Genomic DNA, 16,886 nt, shown 5'->3' with positions numbered 1-16,886 from the left:
CCCACTCTGGACGTCCTCTGTGATGCCTGACTGGACGTTGCTGCTTGAGCTTGTCCCAGCCCAGGCTCCAGGCTTGCTGCTGGTTCCCGGCGCCTCGCAGAACCCGCTTTCTCTCGTCGGCTGCCTTAATACAGCCGTGCTCTTTCGTGATAAGGAGGCTTTAGACTACAGGCGCCTGTGCCTTGCACAAGGCGGAGCCTGAAGGACGTCCCCTGTCTCCTGAACTTTGCGGTCACTCCCACGTGGTTCGGATACTTCTAGAAGTGCGCACTGTAACCGGTGTCTTACTGCACTGTCGCTGCGTCACCGTCACATCTGTACTGCAACATGCTGAGCGCAAGTAGAACCGTCAGCCGCCTCTTGTCCTGTGTGCCGCGGAGCGAAGCCCGCAAGGTACGTGCTCACATGTCATCGTACACATGTGACTGGCCTCTCAGCGTTCGTCCTAGGCTACATTCACTGGGCTTTCAGCGTGGGTCATAGGCTACATTCACACCATGCGTCCGTCACTATTAGAACTATTTCTGACATCTCCATGATAGCCGACTATACTGGTTAGGTAGACCTGATTATGTAAGACCCCCCCCCCTGTAGTGTAATGGACTGGCCTCGTCTCTTCACTGCAAGGTTACAGAGCACGTCATTGGATTGCACCATCCTGATGAGAGGGGGGATGGGTCTGATGGAGCTGGATTTTTCGGTCTTCTGAATCGGTTTACCCGGAGCTGTGTGTGGATGGAGCATGTTATTTCACAGCGCATGAATGATAAGCTAGTGTTAGCGGTATTGTCCTTATGTGAACTATCGACACAGGGCACAAATGACGCGTCCTTGACGGCTCCAATGTGAACACAAGTCAAATGGATTTCTCCTCGTCCGTGCAGTCCAGTCACTGGTCCCTGTGTGAGGGAAAGCCTAGCTATGTCATTGTCATCTGTGGGGATAGGGGTCAGTGTAGTTTTCTGGGTATATATTCTAGGAGTGGTATTCCATTTCCATGAAGTACAATCCTATCTGCTTCATGGTATTTTCCATTAATGTGGAGGTCTTTCCTGCAGTGGGGGCGGCCATCTTGTATTCCCATTCCTCAGCGTTATATCACCCAGTGACGTCATGGTAGAGGATACGGATTGCATGTACATTGCCTCAGCCAACCACCAGGCTGCCGTCTGTGGCGGTGTGGTCTACTACAGCTATACAATGTATTGGGGATCTGGAAAAATTGCTAATGAGGTGGAATCGGGACCTCAATTGCACCATTATGTTTTGGGATTTGTTTTTATTGTGCAATAAAAATGTTTTGTTTATTCTGTGGGTCTGTCCGACGATGACAATATCAAACTAGTATAGATTTATTTATTAATTAAAAAAACTGCAATTTTATTTATTTTTTTCTTCATCTTTGCACTGCTATATTCTGACACTCAACTTTTGTAACAGCCATCTTTGAAGCTGCACGAGGGCTTTTATATTTTATTTTCCTCTGGGCAGTCTGTAGTTTACCGCTCATGCACACGACCATATGTAAAAAAAGGATTTGCAAAAAATACACATTCCGTATTTTGCGGAACGGAACAGCTGGCCCCTAATAGAACAGTACTATCCTTGTCCTTAATGCGGGCAATAATAGAACATGTTCTATTTATTTGCAGAACGGAAATGGGGACATACAAAAAACGGAATGCACATGAGTAACTTTTTTTTTTATTTTTTTTTGCGGACCTATTGAAATGAATGGTTCCATATACGGTCCGCAAAAAAAAAAAAAAACATAACTGACACGGAAAGAAAATACTTTTGTGTGCATGAGCCCTTAAAGGGGTTTTCTGAGATTTCCTCAGGATAGGTCATCAGTATCTGATTGGTGGGGGTCTGACACCCGGGACCCCCACAGATCTGCTGTTTGAGAAGTCATCAGTGCTCCTGTGAGCTCCGCAGCTTACCAAGTACAGCGCTGTACATTGTATAGCGGCTGTGTCTGGTATCGCGCTGTGTGATACCAAGCACTACTGTTATACAATGTACAGCGCTGTACTTGGTAAGCTGCGGAGCTCACAGGAGCACTGATGACTTCTCAAACAGCAGATCTGTGGGGGTGTTGGATCCCAACGATCAGATACTGAGGAAACCTGCAGCATGGTGCATGGGTGACACACCCCTGTTGCTGGCAATCGGTTGCTGCAGTGGCCACATGTCAAACCAAGTGATGACGCAGGGAGACCCTGGACCGGCAGAGCCAGAAGCAGTAGCACCGCGGGTCCAGTCGTGCTGCGGGGTCTGCAGAGAAGGTCCCGGGGGGGGGGGGGGGGGGGTGAACAACCTTTTTGTGTATATAGGGGGTAATTTATCAAACTGGTGTAAAGTAGAACTGGCTTAGTTGCCCATAGCAACCAATCAGATTCCATATTTTATTCTTCACAACTTCTATGGAAGGTGGAATCTGGTTGCTATGGGCATCTAAGCCAGTTCTACTTTACACCAGTTTGATAAATGACCCCCATAGCGTCCTGGAATTAATGGGAATAATACTATAGGCAGAGAGGTATAGGAAAGTTCTAGATGCCAAGTAGCAATGATCTGCTCTGCTGTCCCCACACATCAGGTTATCAGTGGGGGCCAAGTCTGGCTCCCTTGCTCCAGGTGCAGGTGTGCTAGTCTGGAGTCTTTCAAAACTTATGTAAGGACAGCAGGTGAAGGAGGAGAACAGGACTTAAAGGGGTTCTGCAGTTTGTTTAAACTGATGATCTATCCTCTGGATAGATCATCAGCAGCTGATCGGCGGGGGTCTGACACCCGTGACCCCCGCCGATCAGCTGTTTGAGAAGGCCCAGTGACGTCATGACTAGTATAAACTTGCCTGGGTGCGGCTAAGCTCTGTTCACTTGAATGGAGCTTGGCTGCGCCCAGGCTATGGATACTAGTCGTGACGTCACTGGGCCTACGGTAAACAGTGAGAAGGCCGCGCCGCTGCCTTCTCAAACAGCTGATGGGCGGGGGTCCCAGGTGTCTGATAGATCATCAGTTTAAACAAACTCACATTGCTGACCTCCCGATGTACAGATTCCTTGCATCGTAGCAATGGGGCCGCAATGAGCGGGCAGAAGCGCATTTCGCTGTGCCCCCTGGGCTTGGCTAAAGGCTGGCATAGCACAGGGATAATAATGTGCTATGCCAGGATTAGCTGAGTGAAGCGGGCACAGGCTACCCATGTGCTATGCCAGCCTTCAGCCAAGCTGAGGGGGCACAGGCAGGAGCAGCGATGTCTGCCTCTGCCCGTACACCGTCACTGTGGCCCCACTGCTATGATGCAAGGAATGCATACTCCGCTAAGGAATCAGTCATGTGAATTTAAAGCGCAGCAGAAGACAGGACTTTGGATGTCCATTTCTTTATTAGAAGGCAAAATCCATTAATAAGGTATAGGATTTTCTTCAAGAAACATCATCACACCCATCTACAGCTCAACCCCCTTCACATCAGTGTCTGATATGCAATTCCAGACACAACCTGTGTGCAGGGCCAGGGTGGCACTATTTTTGGGAGAAACAGCCATGTTTTTCTAATCCTGAATAGCCCCTTTAATTAATGCTCATGAATAATGTGTGGCTTCTCCTCCTAGGGTTGCTTCAATGGCCTCAGTGAAGAGTTCCTCAGAGCAGCATCTAAGAGGAACTATGCGTAAGTATTATACCATAACTTTACATACTTGTGCTGTTTTTGCAGTAGAGGAAGCCGCTTTTGATAACACATCTTTGCCACCACCCCCAATACTGTTTCCGGTGGATTTTCCTGTTTGTTACCCTTACAGTATAAAGTATTATAGCAAGATGAGTGGGTGTATAATACACAGACCCACCAGGGCTTCCACTGAGCGCCAGTATCGCTGGGGTATGTGGAAACTGCTAGTGTAACATTTTAAAAGGGCATCAGAACATGCAACATTTGTTTGAATAAAGCCGATGTCCTCAGCCTCATCGGATCCCTCCAGAAAAAAAATCATCACTGTTTTGAGGGTAGTGCCCCTCATACCAATCGTTGCGTTTTTCTGGAGTGCTCCCTTAAAGGGAGTCTGTCACCAACCTGATCTGTTTTAAACTGATCACATAGTTCAGTGGGACACAGATGGTACCTTTTTTGTTTCATTTTTTAGATCATCCAAATCGCCCAAAAAGTAGTTTTTATGATATGCTAATGAGCCGTCGCAAGTGCCCAGGGGCGGAGAGTTGGCTGAAAGTGCCAAAGTTCCCCTGCCTCACTTGCGCTTAACTCCGCCCCTCAGTAAAGTCCGGCCAGCCCTGTAGCTCTGTGACATCATATCGCCCCCTAGGCCGTTCGCGCATCACTGCCGAGCTTGGGGATGCGCAGTGTTCTGTCCATTGTGGGCAGAGGCACGAAGATGTGCGGTGCGCACGCGCCAGTTACTGGCGTTAAATCTGCACATGCGCACTGCATATCTCTGTGCCTCTGCCCACAGTGGGCAGAACACTACGCATGCCTGGGCCCGGCAGCGATGGCCTATAGAGAAATATGATATGACAGAGCTACAGGGCTGGCCGGACTTTACTGAGGGGCGGAGTGAGGCGGGGGAACTTGGGCACTTTCAGCAAACTCTCCGCCCCTGGGCACTTGCAAAGGCTCATTAGCATATCATAAAAACTACTTTTTGGGCAATTTTGGATGATCTGAAAAACTAAACAAAGGTACCATCTGTAGAAAGAGTGAAGTGCTTATGCTGCTGTACAGAACACTGGTGAGACCTCACTTGGAGTATTGTGCGCAGTACTGGAGGCCATATCTCCAGAAGGATATAGATACTCTAGAGAGAGTTCAGAGAAGAGCTACTAAACTGGTACATGGATTGCAGGATAAAACTTACCAGGAAAGGTTAAAAGACCTTAATATGTATAGCTTGGAAGAAAGAAGAGACAGAGGGGATATGATAGAAACTTTTAAATACATAAAGGGAATCAACTCTGTAAAGGAGGAGAGCATATTTAAAAGAAGAAAAACTACCACAAGAGGACACAGTTTTAAATTAGAGGGGCAAAGGTTTAAAAGTAATATAAGAAAGTATTACTTTACTGAGAGGGTAGTGGATGCATGGAATAGCCTTCCTGCAGAAGTGGTAGCTGCAAATACAGTGAAGGAGTTTAAGCATGCATGGGATAGGCATAAGGCCATTCTTCATATAAGATAGGGCCGGGGCTATTCATAGGATTCAGATATATTGGGCAGACTAGATGGGCCAAATGGTTCTTATCTGCCGACACATTCTATGTTTCTATCTGTGTCATGTCTTTGTGTCCCATTGAACTATGATCTGTTTAAAGCTGGTCAGGTTGGTGATGGACTATCTTTTAAAGGGCTGTTCTGCTTAGAAAAAGTTATCCCCTGTCCATTACGGGAGATAATTATTAGATCAGTCTGATCATGAGAACAAGGGGTCTGTGTCCCTGTCTGAATGGTGCGATGGTCGAACGTGCGCCTCGCATCTGTAGGAGATGGCAGACATTATGAGACTGCCAGAGGTAGAACAGCTCAGTCTCAGAGTGATAACGGCAATGCACTGCTCTCCCATTCTAATTATGTTGGGGCAGGGGATTCCCAGTGTTTGGACCTCCATCCAATGGATAGGGGATGACCTGTAACTGAAATACCCCCCCCCCCCCCCTAATTCTCATTCTATGGAGTATGTACTGTCTTCATCCATGTAAGAGCTCTAATGGTTATATTTGGATGTACAGCTCTGAGGCAATTAAAGGATCCGTTATTGGAATAGATCTGGGAACGACAAATTCCTGTGTCGCTGTGATGGAAGGCAAGCAAGCAAAGGTTTGTCCATTTTATTTTTATTTTTCTTCTAATGATTAAATTGGCATGATGAATTTAAGGCATGGCTCCATTTTTGGAAACCCTTAACTGAATCTGAGATGACGTTAGTACATGAGTATGTGCAGGATTTGCCCAGATCTGTAACTTCATGATAGCCCTCCTTGTCTTGTGACATCTACTCGCACAATAAAGCACCTTTTGGCGGGCTCTGCCCTCGTGTATACAATGTGGAATATTAAGGGTATGTCAGTTATTTCTAATAGGGTCCTATCTCGCACCGCTGTGAGTGAAGAGATGGCTTCACTTACACAGCTCTCTCCATTCAGTGCTGCAGGACATCTAAAATTGCAGTGTGCGGTTACTCGGCTGTTTTTGGAAGCCCCATAGAAATGAATGGAGGTCTGGCCACCTCTCCATTCCTATGGGTGCTTGATATGGCTCCATTCTTTAGCACTTGCACCTATCGGGCATTTATGGGATATCCTGCTCAAATACCATAAATGCCCAGATGTGGCTAACCCTTTAACCACTTCAACCCCGCTAGCTAAAACCTCCTTAATGACCAGGCCACTTTTTACAATTCTGCACTACACTACTTTCACTGTTTATTGCTCGGTCATGCAACTTACCACCCAAATGAATTTTACCTCCTTTTCTTCTCACTAATAGAGCTTTCATTTGGTGGTATTTCATTGCTGCTGACATTTTTACTTTTTTTTTTTGTTAATCAAAATTTAACGTTTTATTTGCAAAAAATGAAATTTTTCACTAAGTTGTAAAATTTTGCAAAAAAAAGACATCCATATATACATTTTTCGCTAAATTTATTGTTCTACATGTCTTTGATTAAAAAAAAAAAATGTTTCGGTAAAAAAAAAAAAAAAATGGTTTGGGTAAAAGTTATAGCGTTTACAAACTATGGTACAAAAATGTGAATTTCCGCTTTTTGAAACGGCTCTGCCTTTCTGAGCACCTGTCATGTTTCCTGAGGTTCTACAATGCCCAGACAGTACAAACACCCCACAAATGACCCCATTTCGGAAAGTAGACACCCTAAGGTATTCACTGATGGGCATAGTGAGTTCATAGAACTTTTCATTTTTTGTCACAAGTTAGCGGAAAATGATTATTTATTTTTTATTTTATTTTTTTCTTACAAAGTCTCATACCACTAACTTGTGACAAAAAATAAAAAATTCTAGGAACTCGCCATGCCCCTCACGGAATACCCTGAGGTGTCTTCTTTCCAAAATGGGGTCACTTGTGGGGTAGTTACACTGCCCTGGCAATTTAGGGGCCCTAATGTGTGCGAAGTAGTTTGAAATCAAAATGTGTAAAAAAATGACCTGTGAAATCCTAAAGGTGCTCTTTGGAATGTGTGCCCCTTTGCCCACCTAGGCGGCAAAAAAGTGTCACACATCTGGTATCGCCGTACTCAGGAGAAGTTGGGGAATGTGTTTTGGGGTGTCATTTTACATATACCCATGCTGGGTGAGAGAAATATCTTGTCAAAACACAACTTTTCCCTTTGTATATAAAAAAAAAAAAAAGTGGGCATTTGACCAAGATATTTCTCACCCAGCATGGGTATATGTAAAATGACACCCCAAAACACATTGCCCAACTTCTCCTGAGTACGGCGATACCAGATGTGACACTTTTTTTTGCAGCCTAGATGCGCAAAGCGGCCAAAATTCCTTTTAGGAGGGCATTTTTAGACATTTGGATCCCAGACTTCTTCTCACGCTTTCGGGCCCTAAAAAGCCAGGGCAGTATAAATACCCCACATGTGACCCCATTTTGGAAAGAAGACACCCCAAGGTATTCAATGAGGGGCCTGGCAAGTTCATCGAAAATTATTATTTTTTTTGGCACAAGTTAGTGGAAATTGATTTTTATTTTATTTTTTCTCACAAAGTCTCCCTTTCCGCTAACTTGGGACAAAAATTTCAATCTTTCATGGACTCAATATGCCCCTCACGGAATACCTTGGGGTGTCTTCTTACCGAAATGGGGGTCACATGTGGGGTATTTATACTGCCCTGGCATTTTAGGGGCCCAAAAGCGTGAGAAGAAGTCTGGAAAATAAATGTCTAAAAAATTTTATGCATTTGGATTCCGTGAGTTCCGGTGAGTTCCGTGGATTCCGGTGAGTTCATGTGAGATTTTATTTTTTGACACAAGTTAGTGGAATATGAGACTTTGTAAGAAAAATAAAATAAAAATTTAAAATATCTATTTCCGCTAACTTGTGCAAAAAAAAATGTCTAAATGGAGCCTTACAGGGGGTGATCAATGACAGGGGGGTGATCAGGGAGTGTATATGAGGTGATCACCCCCCTGTAAGGCTCCATTCAGACGTCCGTATGTGTTTTATGGATCCTGACAGGGGGGTGATCAGGGAGTCTATATGGGGTGATCAGGGGTTAATAAGTGACAGGGGGGGGGGTGTAGTGTAGTGTTTTGTGGTACTTTACACAGCTACCTGTGTCCTCTGGTGGTCGATCCAAACAAAAGGGACCACCAGAGGACCAGGTAGCAGGTATATTAGACGCTGTTATCAAAACAGCGTCTAATATACCTGTTAGGGGTTAAAAAAATATCACATCTCCAGCCTGCCAGCGAACGATCGCCGCTGGCAGGCTGGAGATCCTGTCTCTTACCTTCCGTTCCTGTGAACGCGCGCGCCTGTGTGCGCGCGCGTTCACAGGAAGTCACGGCTCTCGCGAGATGACGCGTATATGCGTCACTCTGCGCAGAGCTGCCGCCTCCGGACCGCAGATCTGCGTTAGGCGGTCCGGAGGTGGTTAATTATAATGGCAGCAGCTGAGTGAGACCTTGTACTGAATAGAATAGCAGCCTGAAGAAAATACAGAATACAGGCTGCTATAAATGATATTCTAATTGTCTAATTCCATAACTCGCAGGATTGTTTCTGCTTCAGTGATTTGTTATACTTTATGCATGTTCCAGAGTTATATTATAGAGGTTTATTCTGTTGTTAAGGTGACATCTTTTGGAACAATGTCCTTTCCCCTTGTGCAGTGCAGCTGATAAATGCAGCTGATAAATGTATGAGCAGAGTGGGAGATAAATCATGTTACATAATCTATTCTGTATGGGTTACTCCGAATTTCTTGGATATAGATGACCTGTCCTCAGGCACACCTGGAACCCCAAAGAAAGAAATGGGGGGGGGGGGGGGGGGGGGGGGCGGTTAGTCAGCACAGCCCAGTGCACATCTCCATAGCTGAAAGCGCAGATGCAAACATAATGTAACAGCACTCTGCAAACACAAATGAAGTCAGTAGTGCCATACTCATTATAGAGAATGTACTAATTCTACGTTTATAAATGTGAGCTTCTTGGCAAATACATTCTCATACAAAATGATTTGTGCCTGTCCACCAACGACAAGGCGGCGATCTCTTTAGGACAGGAACCTACACTAAATACTACCTCCGCTGGTGCCATACTGGCCTCCATAAGATTCAGGGAATGCAGGTTCCACATGCATGCTGAGCCCACACTATATTATGCCTCTTTTAGTGCAACAATGCCCTCCATTAAATTCAGTGTACATGAGAAATTGTCCATTTTCGTTCACTTTACTGGTATTGTATTATGCTGTGATTTCTCTATATAAAAATAAAAATAAAACAACTGCATGAAAAAAAGTGTGTAATCCACAATGTGCGCAGTTAGCCTTTTATAAAGGCCTCAAGGCCGGTGTTCTGTAAATGCCTATTAGGCTTTTATAGTTTTCTGCTGACAGTATAATAAGTGTACTACGTAAGTAGTGCCATGAACTATGGAAGCAATCAGGTAATCTCTTGTCAAAGTCCCCTTTTGGGACGAAATAAGTGCTAAAAAAAAAAAGATGATTTGGCGTAGCTGCATCTTTAACGACCTGCAGCATGGGTGGCTAGCACTAACACTTTGCTGTGCTGGGGACCTAGGTTCGACTCCAACTAAGGTCAACATCTGCATGGAGTTTGTATCTGCTGTTACTGATGGGGAACTTGGATTGTGAGCTCCATTGGGCACAGTAAGCAATGAGAATGTATGTAAAGCGCTGCAGAATGCTGTATTTTTGGCCCCTAAGGCCTCATGCACACGACCGTTGTGTGCACCCGTGGCCGTTGTGCCGTTTTCCGTTTTTTTCTGCGGCTCCATTGACTTTCAATGGGGCCGTAGAAAACTCGGCTTGTGCACCGTTTTTACACCGCGCCCGTGACCCGTGTTTCGAGGCCGTGAAAAAAATATAACCTGTCCTATTTTTTTCACGGCCAACGGTTCACGGGCCCATTCAAGTCAATGGGTCCGTGAAAATCACGGATGCACACAAGATTGTCATCCGTGTCCGTGATCCGTGTCCGTTTTTTCCTATCATTTCAATGGCAAACTTGACTTAGATTTTTTTTTCATCTTTCATGTCCGTGGATCCTCCAAAAATCACGGCAGACCCACGGAAGAAAAAACGGGCACGGATCACGGTACAACGGAACCACGTTTTGCGGGACGTTAAAAAATATGTTCGTGTGCATGAGGCCTAAGATGCATTTAGGTTTTAGAGGAGGAAAATAAGGAAGAAAAAAAAATTTCATTAGACACTCAATGTTAAAGGGGTTATCCAATTTCTCATCCCTCCTCCCCCCTTCCCACATGTGCTGAGCCCCTTACTGGTAATATACTTACCCTGCTCCTGGTCCCCGCACTGCTGCTGCTGCTTCTTCCAATGGCAGGCAGGGACGGGGATGAGCCTCCCTAGCGTCACCCACCAGGGCTGCTTCTCCCTTCCAGACACCTGATGTTTTCATCTGTGTGCAGGGACCGGGAGCGGGGTAAGTATGTATTACCAGTAAGGGGCCCGGCACATGTGGGGAGGGTTTTAAAAAAAAAAATATATATTGGATAGCCCCTTTTAATAAGACAACCCCCCCAAATAGACCTCATATCGGACTCCCAATGTTAATCAGACCTCCAATGTTAACACTTTTAACTACCAGCGGGAGCGTGCCGGGAGTGTTATCGGTGTCCCCTGCGGTCAATGGGTATCTCGGTAATTGATTTGAATGAGCTCGGCTTCGCTGAAGAGGCTAAGAACATTAACAGTGCAATTCTTATTTTGGCCACCAAATAGCAGGCCAACATAAGAAATTAGCAATTCTCAATACACGATTGTCCAAAATCAAATAGATTTTGTAGGCTAAGAGCTTCAAAATAATGACAAAAATTGTTAAAGATATATAAAAAAATATAGAAGTTTAAATCACCCTCCCGTTTCTGTATAATATAAATCGCTAAATAAGAGTATAAACATCGTAGGTATCACTTTGACTGAAAACGTCCATACTATTAAAATACAGTCCTGATCAAAAGTTTAAGACCACTTGAAAAATGGCTAAAAAAATCATATTTTACATTGTTGGATCTTAACAAGGTTCCAAGTCAAGTAGAGCTTCAACATGCAACAAGAAGAGATGAGTGAGACAAAACGTTTTTTGAGCATTCAATTGAAAAAAACGATTAAACTGAAACAGGCTGTTTTTCAGCTGATCCGAATTTTAGGAACACGTGCCTTTTTTTTAAAAGGCAAAATCTGTGCAAAGATGTGGATTCGTTGTCATTTTCTGTCAGGTAGTCACGCGTTGTGATGGCAAAGGCAAAAAAAACTCCCTTTTTGAACGTGATCGGGTTGTTGAACTGCATAAGCAGGGTGTCTCACAGCGCGCCATCGCTGCTGAGGTGGGATGCAGTAAGACAGTCATTTAGAATTTCTTAAATGATCCTGAGGGTTATGGAACAAAAAAGTTAAGTGGAAGACCCCAATTTTTTTTTTTTTTATCAGCGCTGCATCAGAGGATCCAATTGGCTGTCCGTGAAGACGCTGGACAATCCTCGACCCAAATTAAGTCCCTTACTGGTGCTGACTGCAGCCCCATAACCATCAGATGGCATCTGAGACTTGGGCTAGGTCTACACGACAAATAGGGCACAACTACACTGCAACGTTTGTAGCGCAACATTTTGTTGCACCAGTGTCGCACAACAATTTTTATAATGGCAGTCTATGGTGGTGTCGCACTGCAACATACTGCGACGCAACAGTCGCAGAAAAATCCATCTGGATTTTCTGCAACTGTTGCGTCGCAGTCGCAACATGTTGCAGTTAGACACTATAGACTGCCATTATAAAAAATGTTGTTGTGTAGACCTAGCCTTAAGGGCTTCAAAAACAAAAAACGTCTTCAAAGACCTCGACTCCTTGAACACCACAGAACTGCTCGTTTGGGCTTTGCAAGAGAGCACCAAACATGGGACATTCAAAGGTGGAAGAAAGTTTTATTCTCTGATGAGAAAAAATGTAACCTTGATGGTTTCTAACATTACTGGCATGACAAGTAGATCCCTCCTGAGATGTTTTCTACGCACCACAGTAGAGGGGGCGCCATAATGGTCTGGGGTGCTTTTTCCTTTAGTGGAACAATGGAGCTTCAGGAAGTGCAGGGGCTTCAAACGGCCGCTGACTATGTCCAGATGTTGCAGAGAGCATTCCTCATGACTGAGGGCCCTCGTCTGTGTGGTAACGACTGGGTTTTTCAACAGGAAAACGCTACAGTACACAATGCCCGCAGGACAAAGGACTTCTTCCAGGAGAATAACATCACTCTTTTGGCCCATCCTGCATGTTCCCCTGATCTAAATCCAATTGAGAACCTTTGGGGATGGATGGCAAGGGAAGTTCACAGGATGGCAAGGGAAGTTTACAAAAAATGGACAACATTTCCAGACAGTAGATGGCCTTCATGCGGCCGTCTTCACCACTTGGAGAAATGTTCCCACTCACCTCATTGAAACGCTTGCATCAAGCATGCCGAAACAAATTTTTTAAGTGATAAACAATAACGGCAGAGCTACTCATTACTGAGTTCATGTTTGGAAGTTTAATTTCTGTTTTGGTTCTTAAATTGAATGCTCAAAAAACGTTTTGTCTCACTCTCATTTCTTCTTGTTGCATGTTGAAGCTCTACTTGGAACCTTGTTAAGATCCAGCCATGCTAAATATGTTTTTTTTTTGCCATTTTTCAAGTGGTCTTAAACTTTTGATCAGGATTGTATAAAAATATTTTTCCCCTCACCCATGACGGCACCCTGTGCGACTCGGGACCTCCCATCAGGACAGGAAACCTGAGAAGATAAAAAGGACACACCTCCACCCAACACCAGTTCAGGTTTCCTGTCCTCCGGATGGAAGATCCTGAGAAGCGGCTGATGCTGAAGACGTACCTCCAAGACACCGGTGAAGCTGGGGAAGGTCTGTGGCTGTATGCCGTGGGAAGGCCTATCCCTGGGGAGCGGTAGTTCTGTGGCCGTGCCGGAAGCCGCTCCCCCTAAGTCTGCCTGCGCCTGCCCTCTCTCCGACCCTGCGGGGAGCCACTGTGGCTGTGTTCAGGCGGCTCCCCATGCTGTTCCTCGCTCTCCCTGGTCCCAAGATGGCGTTCGTGCGCTTATGCGCATGGCCGTCTCCTGAGGATGACGTCGGCGGGGAGGCGGAGCTTCAGCCCTGCAGGACCTGGAAGTAGAGGCTGGAGCGTGTTTTTTTAAATAAAAGTCATGGCGGCAGGTTCAGGCAGCCAGCTGGGGCACAAAAGTGGATGTGCCGCATAGCTATCCCGGTTTGCAGCATGTCGGAGCCTACAGAAGGACGCGCTGAACCCCAGGAACCCTTGAGGCCTCCAAGTCCGGTATTGGTCTGAGGATGGGGAAAAAAGGAAAAAGCTTCAATGGATGAGAGCGTTCCTTTTTATTTCTAATGTGGTGTTTCATATGATTGTCTCCCTTTAGATCCCTAAGCCACCTAAAAAATCGTCTTCCAAGACAAAGCACAGGGAATGTGCGGAATGTAAAACGTCCCTATCTGCATCTTATCAGAAGGCGTTATGCTCAACATGTATAGATAAGCTGGTAGCAGAACAATCCCAGACCCTCACTAAGTCCATGAAGTCTATTATCAAAGCATCCTTTAAAGCATTCAGTAAAGGCCGTGCCAGGTCCCCAGATAGACCAGGGAGGGATACGGAGTATGACAGTATTAAATTTGAGTCATCCGACGATGGCGAAGAATCCGGACAACTATCGGACTCTTCGGATGAAGATTATTCAGGGAGATCCTTCTTTTCCCCTGAGGATACACAACCATTACTAAAAGTGGTCAGGGCAACTATGCAGTTGGAAGACGTTAAGCAGACGTTAAGTATTTTTCCAATACTGTGAATGGTGTAACGGAAAAAGGGTCAAAATGGCGAATTAACACAGCTCAGTAGATATAACTATAAAAAAGTCACAGGGGTCAGAATATGGTGATGAGAATTTTTATTTTTTAAAGTTTAAAATTTATTTTTACACCATTTGGACATAAAAACCTATACATATGAGGTATCATCGTAATCGTACTGACCCAGAGAATTAAGGACATGGGTCATTTTTTATCTCTGAACGGCATGCGAACAAAACCCATAAAACAGTGGAGGAATTGCGTTTATTTTCGAATTCCACACCATTTGGAATTTTTTACCCCTTCCCACTACATGGTATGCCATAATTAATGGTGGCATTAGAAAGTACAACTTGTTCCTCCAAAATAAGCCCTCATACAGCTATATGAACGGAAATATATAAAGTTATGGCTCAAGGAAGATGGGGAAGAAATCTTCCTGCCTGAGGCTGTGCTGTGACCCGACACACACAGCATGAGGTCACAGCGCGCGGACGTCCTCGCACTGTGCGCAGTCACAGCGAGCGGCTGAGTACAGAGCCTGGGGAGCTCTGTATTCACTGCGGGGGGGGGGGAATATGGTATTTCAGCACTTTGAGTGAATACATTTATTTTATTCGCTTATGTGCTGCACAGTAAATGGAATAAGAAATAAAAATGTTCCGGGTACCCCAAAATGGTAGCAATGAAAACGTCAAGTCGTAAAACAAAAATCAAGCCTGCACACTGCTCTGTTGAAATAAGTTATGCAACGATTTTCTTATTTTTCATTTGAAAATCTTTTATTTAAGGTTCATCGTAGAACAAAAAGTGTACAAAACCTCAAATATCATAAATAAGTTACTGAAAAGCCTTAAATTCCAGAGGCTGGGCTATGACATGAAAGCAATGGCACAGAGGCCTACTGCATATGGTAAAAAATAACAGGCGGGTCGAGGATGAGCCTGATATAAATGGGGGGGGGGGGGGGGGGTCCGAAACCGAAAATTCAGGATGCCCTTGACCGAAAACCGAAACTGCCTTTTTGCCCAAATACTTAAAATACTTTTTTTTTTAATGATATTTATAACAGTGCCATCCACAGACCCCCACCCACCCCATAATAGTGCCATCCACAGACCCCCCCCCACCCCATAACAGTGCCATCCACAGACCCCCCCCATAACAGTGCCATCCACAGACCCCCCCCCCCATAACAGTGCCATCCACAGACCCCCCCCACCCCATAACAGTGCCATCCACAGACCCCCCCCCACCCCATAACAGTGCCATCCACAGACCCCCCCCCACCCCATAACAGTGCCATCCACAGACCCCCCCCACCCCATAACAGTGCCATCCACAGACCCCCCCCCACCCCATAACAGTGCCATCCACAGCCCCCCCCCACCCCATAACAGTGCCATCCACAGCCCCCCCCCCACCCCATAACAGTGCCATCCACAGACCCCCCCCCCCACCCCATAACAGTGCCATCCACAGACCCCCCCCCCCACCTCATAACAGTGCCATCCACAGACCCCCCCCCCATAACAGTGCCATCCACAGACCCCCCCCCCACCCCATAACAGTGCCATCCACAGACCAGACCCCCCCCCCCATTGCCGCTCCAGTACAGACTAGTTATAAAATGTGTACAATTAATAAGGATTCTATTCATGAGACCCCCTCTGCAGTAGAACATTCAATATAGCCACATCCTACTCACAGGGCTGTTATCTTAATGCTGGCCGGCCGGGCAGACGAGCGGCAGCGCCACGACTGACGTCACATGCCTGCAACGCCTCCTTCATTCAGAAAGTAGGCCGGGCACATGACGTCAGTCGTGACGCTGCCGCTCGTCTGCCCGGCCGGCCAGCATTAAGATAACAGCCCTGTGAGTAGGATGTGGCTATATTGAATGTTCTACTGCAGAGGGGGCCTCATGAATAGAATCCTTATTAATTGTACACATTTTATAACTACTGGAGCTGGGGGCCGGAGCACAGTGAACGCACCGGCCCCCAGCTCCTCCTCCCAGTCCCTCCCCGCTATTTTCTGCCGATATGTACCAATATCGGCCGAAATGGATTAGGCCCATTTTCGGCCGATATTTTCGGCCGCCGGAATTTCGGTGCACCCCTAGTCTGTATACTGTTTGGGAGGGGGTGCCTGTATACTGTGTGTGGGGGAGGGGCCTGTATAGTGTGGGGGGCTGTACTGTATACTGTGGGGGTCTGTATAGTGTGGAGTGCTATACTGCTGTACTGTATAGTGTGGGGTTCTATACTGCATACTGTGTGGTGCTGTATACTATAGGGTGCTATACTGCATACTGTGGGGTGCTGGGGTGCACTGTTACACTAGGGTGAGCAGATTCCTGGTCTCCTTCCTGCAGAGCGGTGCCCACTTCCAGCCTGAGCCCAGCTGCCCAGAGCACTGATCCTCAGCCGCTGGGGACTTCAGAACTGGAAGTATTTACAGTCATTCACTGTACTCTACCAGATGTGTGGATTTTTTGTGTGTGTGTTGTGGTGGAGGGTGTGATTGCCTGCTAAGGTGTGGGAAAGCGGGATCCAGGGGGCCCAAGTAAATTTTTTCCCAGGGTCCAATCAATATTAAAGACGGCCTTGGCTACCATACACAAGGCATGAGAAATACGAATCCCTGAAGTAGAGAAAATCCAAGTTTCTTGACCTAAGGGAGCGCGTGTAACTGTCCCGAGAATGCAATTATGTCTAGCACTTAGGGAAGGGGTTATTGTCCCTATCCCTCGAGCCAAATTTTTTTTAAGGGG

General features: G+C 45.9%; 1 protein-coding gene across 1 annotated transcript in view; it reads left to right on the top strand.

Moving 5' to 3' along the window:
* Positions 1-227: 227 nt before the first annotated feature.
* Positions 228-16,886, top strand: part of HSPA9 (heat shock protein family A (Hsp70) member 9) — a 34,994-nt gene continuing 18,335 nt past the window's right edge. Inside the window, exons 1-3 of the mRNA XM_044280942.1 lie at positions 228-393; positions 3,620-3,678; positions 5,745-5,832. Of these exons, the coding sequence (XP_044136877.1) occupies positions 328-393; positions 3,620-3,678; positions 5,745-5,832 (213 nt within the window). The 5' untranslated portion in view covers positions 228-327. The remainder of the gene's footprint in view (positions 394-3,619; positions 3,679-5,744; positions 5,833-16,886) is intronic.

This window comes from Bufo gargarizans, chromosome 2 (genome assembly GCF_014858855.1).
Source record: "Bufo gargarizans isolate SCDJY-AF-19 chromosome 2, ASM1485885v1, whole genome shotgun sequence".
NCBI classification, from domain to species: domain Eukaryota; kingdom Metazoa; phylum Chordata; class Amphibia; order Anura; family Bufonidae; genus Bufo; species Bufo gargarizans.
The sequence above is the reverse complement of the archived record's forward strand: the minus strand, read 5'-3'. Positions and strand labels throughout refer to the sequence as shown.